Source organism: Pteropus vampyrus, unplaced genomic scaffold, assembly GCF_000151845.1.
Source record: "Pteropus vampyrus isolate Shadow unplaced genomic scaffold, Pvam_2.0 Scaffold262, whole genome shotgun sequence".
NCBI lineage: Eukaryota > Metazoa > Chordata > Mammalia > Chiroptera > Pteropodidae > Pteropus > Pteropus vampyrus.
Window position 1 is genome coordinate 1,354,003 of NW_011889043.1, and position 1,701 is coordinate 1,355,703.

General features: G+C 34.1%; 1 protein-coding gene across 1 annotated transcript in view; it reads right to left on the reverse strand.

Annotated features, from left to right (window-relative positions):
* Positions 1 to 367: 367 nt before the first annotated feature.
* IQGAP2 (IQ motif containing GTPase activating protein 2) overlaps positions 368 to 1,701 on the reverse strand; it is a 266,860-nt gene continuing 265,526 nt past the window's right edge. The window contains exon 36 of the mRNA XM_023520410.1: positions 368 to 1,325. Within this exon, the coding sequence (XP_023376178.1) occupies positions 1,212 to 1,325 (114 nt within the window). The 3' untranslated portion in view covers positions 368 to 1,211. The remainder of the gene's footprint in view (positions 1,326 to 1,701) is intronic.

Below are 1,701 nucleotides of genomic sequence, written 5' to 3' on the forward strand. Positions count from 1 at the left end.
TAGCTGGGACCACATGACTAAGTTTCGGTCAATGGTATGTAAGCAGAAGTGACATGTGTAACTTAAAACACTTGCCCTGGACTCCTTTTCCTGCTTCCTGCTGGCTGAGAGTCAATGACAAGAACAGGCCAGCCTGGATCCTTGGATAAACTTGTGGGCCTGCTCATGTACCTTGGAACTACTGAATTTGAAACAAAACAAACTTCTATCTCATTTCAGCCACAGGATTTTGGCTTTCTTGGTCACAGCAGCTTACTCTGTACTCTAGCGCGTACAATTATAGGTGTATTATTGCTTTTTGATAAGTCCCACCAAGAAACGTCTTCACTAAATGATTTGCATTTATTAAAACAACTAAAAAGCCAACTTAAGGTAATTCAGTAACATTTATTTTACAGGAAACAATTTTCAAAGAATACATTTAAAAACCATCTAGATACTGATTTTATTGCATTACAAAAACTTGGAGGCACAATTGAAGTATTCAAATAAATCGTGAGGGGTGGGGGTGGGAGGCTAAGATTGCTATCCACCTTGTTCTTTAGTTGCTTAAAGGCTCTGGATACAAGGGTACAAGAGTCTTTACCATGAGGCAGTAGTGCACTTCGTTTAGTAGGAATAAATCACATAAAATATATATTTTATACAGAAAGTGTTATTGTATTGTCACCTTCAATTACTTATAAAAACTTCATTTTAAATTGCACAAAAGTTTTCTTTAAAATTGATAACTCCCAGAAGACAGGGCTCAGAACTAAGTACCTATCTAAATAAGTCATTACAAATAATTAGGTTTCCATTTCTCCACAGATTAAAAAAAAAATCTATGAAGAATTCCATTATTCGACTGGGAAATTTAAAATATTTTTTCATAGGAAAATAGGTTTACACATTTGTCCCTGGTCAGCTACATTTATTCTCTCCCTACTTTAAAACAAATCACAAAATATTCAAAATTTTAAATCAGAGTACCTATTCCACAGTATAATGTAAAAGTTTACATTAATTCATTTTGTGTATCATTCTACTGTAGTATCAAATTATCAAAAAGGCACAATGGGTACATTCCTCGGAATAGTTTTGGTCTTTTTTAAAAAAATCAATCACACGTTTATAAGCAGTGATTTCAATCATGTTTAAAAACAAAAATACTAAACGGATTCATTTCCCAATCCAGGCGATGCAGAATCCATGAAATTTCTGCAGGCACTTCACTTTCCATAGAATTTCTTGTTCAGCAGGTATATGAGAAGGTTTACATTCACTTTAACCTTATCGAACATTTTCATTACAGCTACTCCCTCATATTGCATCTCCAGTAAATCCTGAAATTGTAAGGAACATTATTAAACCTCAAATTGATCATTTAGCACATTTAAAAAACATTCTAGAAGAATTTGTTGACAAAAATAAGATTAAAGTGATCTAATGACCTAGGTGGGGGTTCTTACACTTTAATGTGTAACAGAATCACCTGGTTAAAAACACAGGCTACTTAAAACACAGATGGCTGGGCCCCAACCCCAGATTTTCTGATTTTGTAGCTCTGGGGTGGAGCCCAAGAATCTGCTTTTTAACAAGTTCCCATCTAATGATCATATCACTGGTCTGGGTGGCATATTTTCAGAATCACTTATCTAGATGAAAGAAAATAGATTTTTAGACTTGATAAAGATGATATGAAAGAAAACCATTATGATT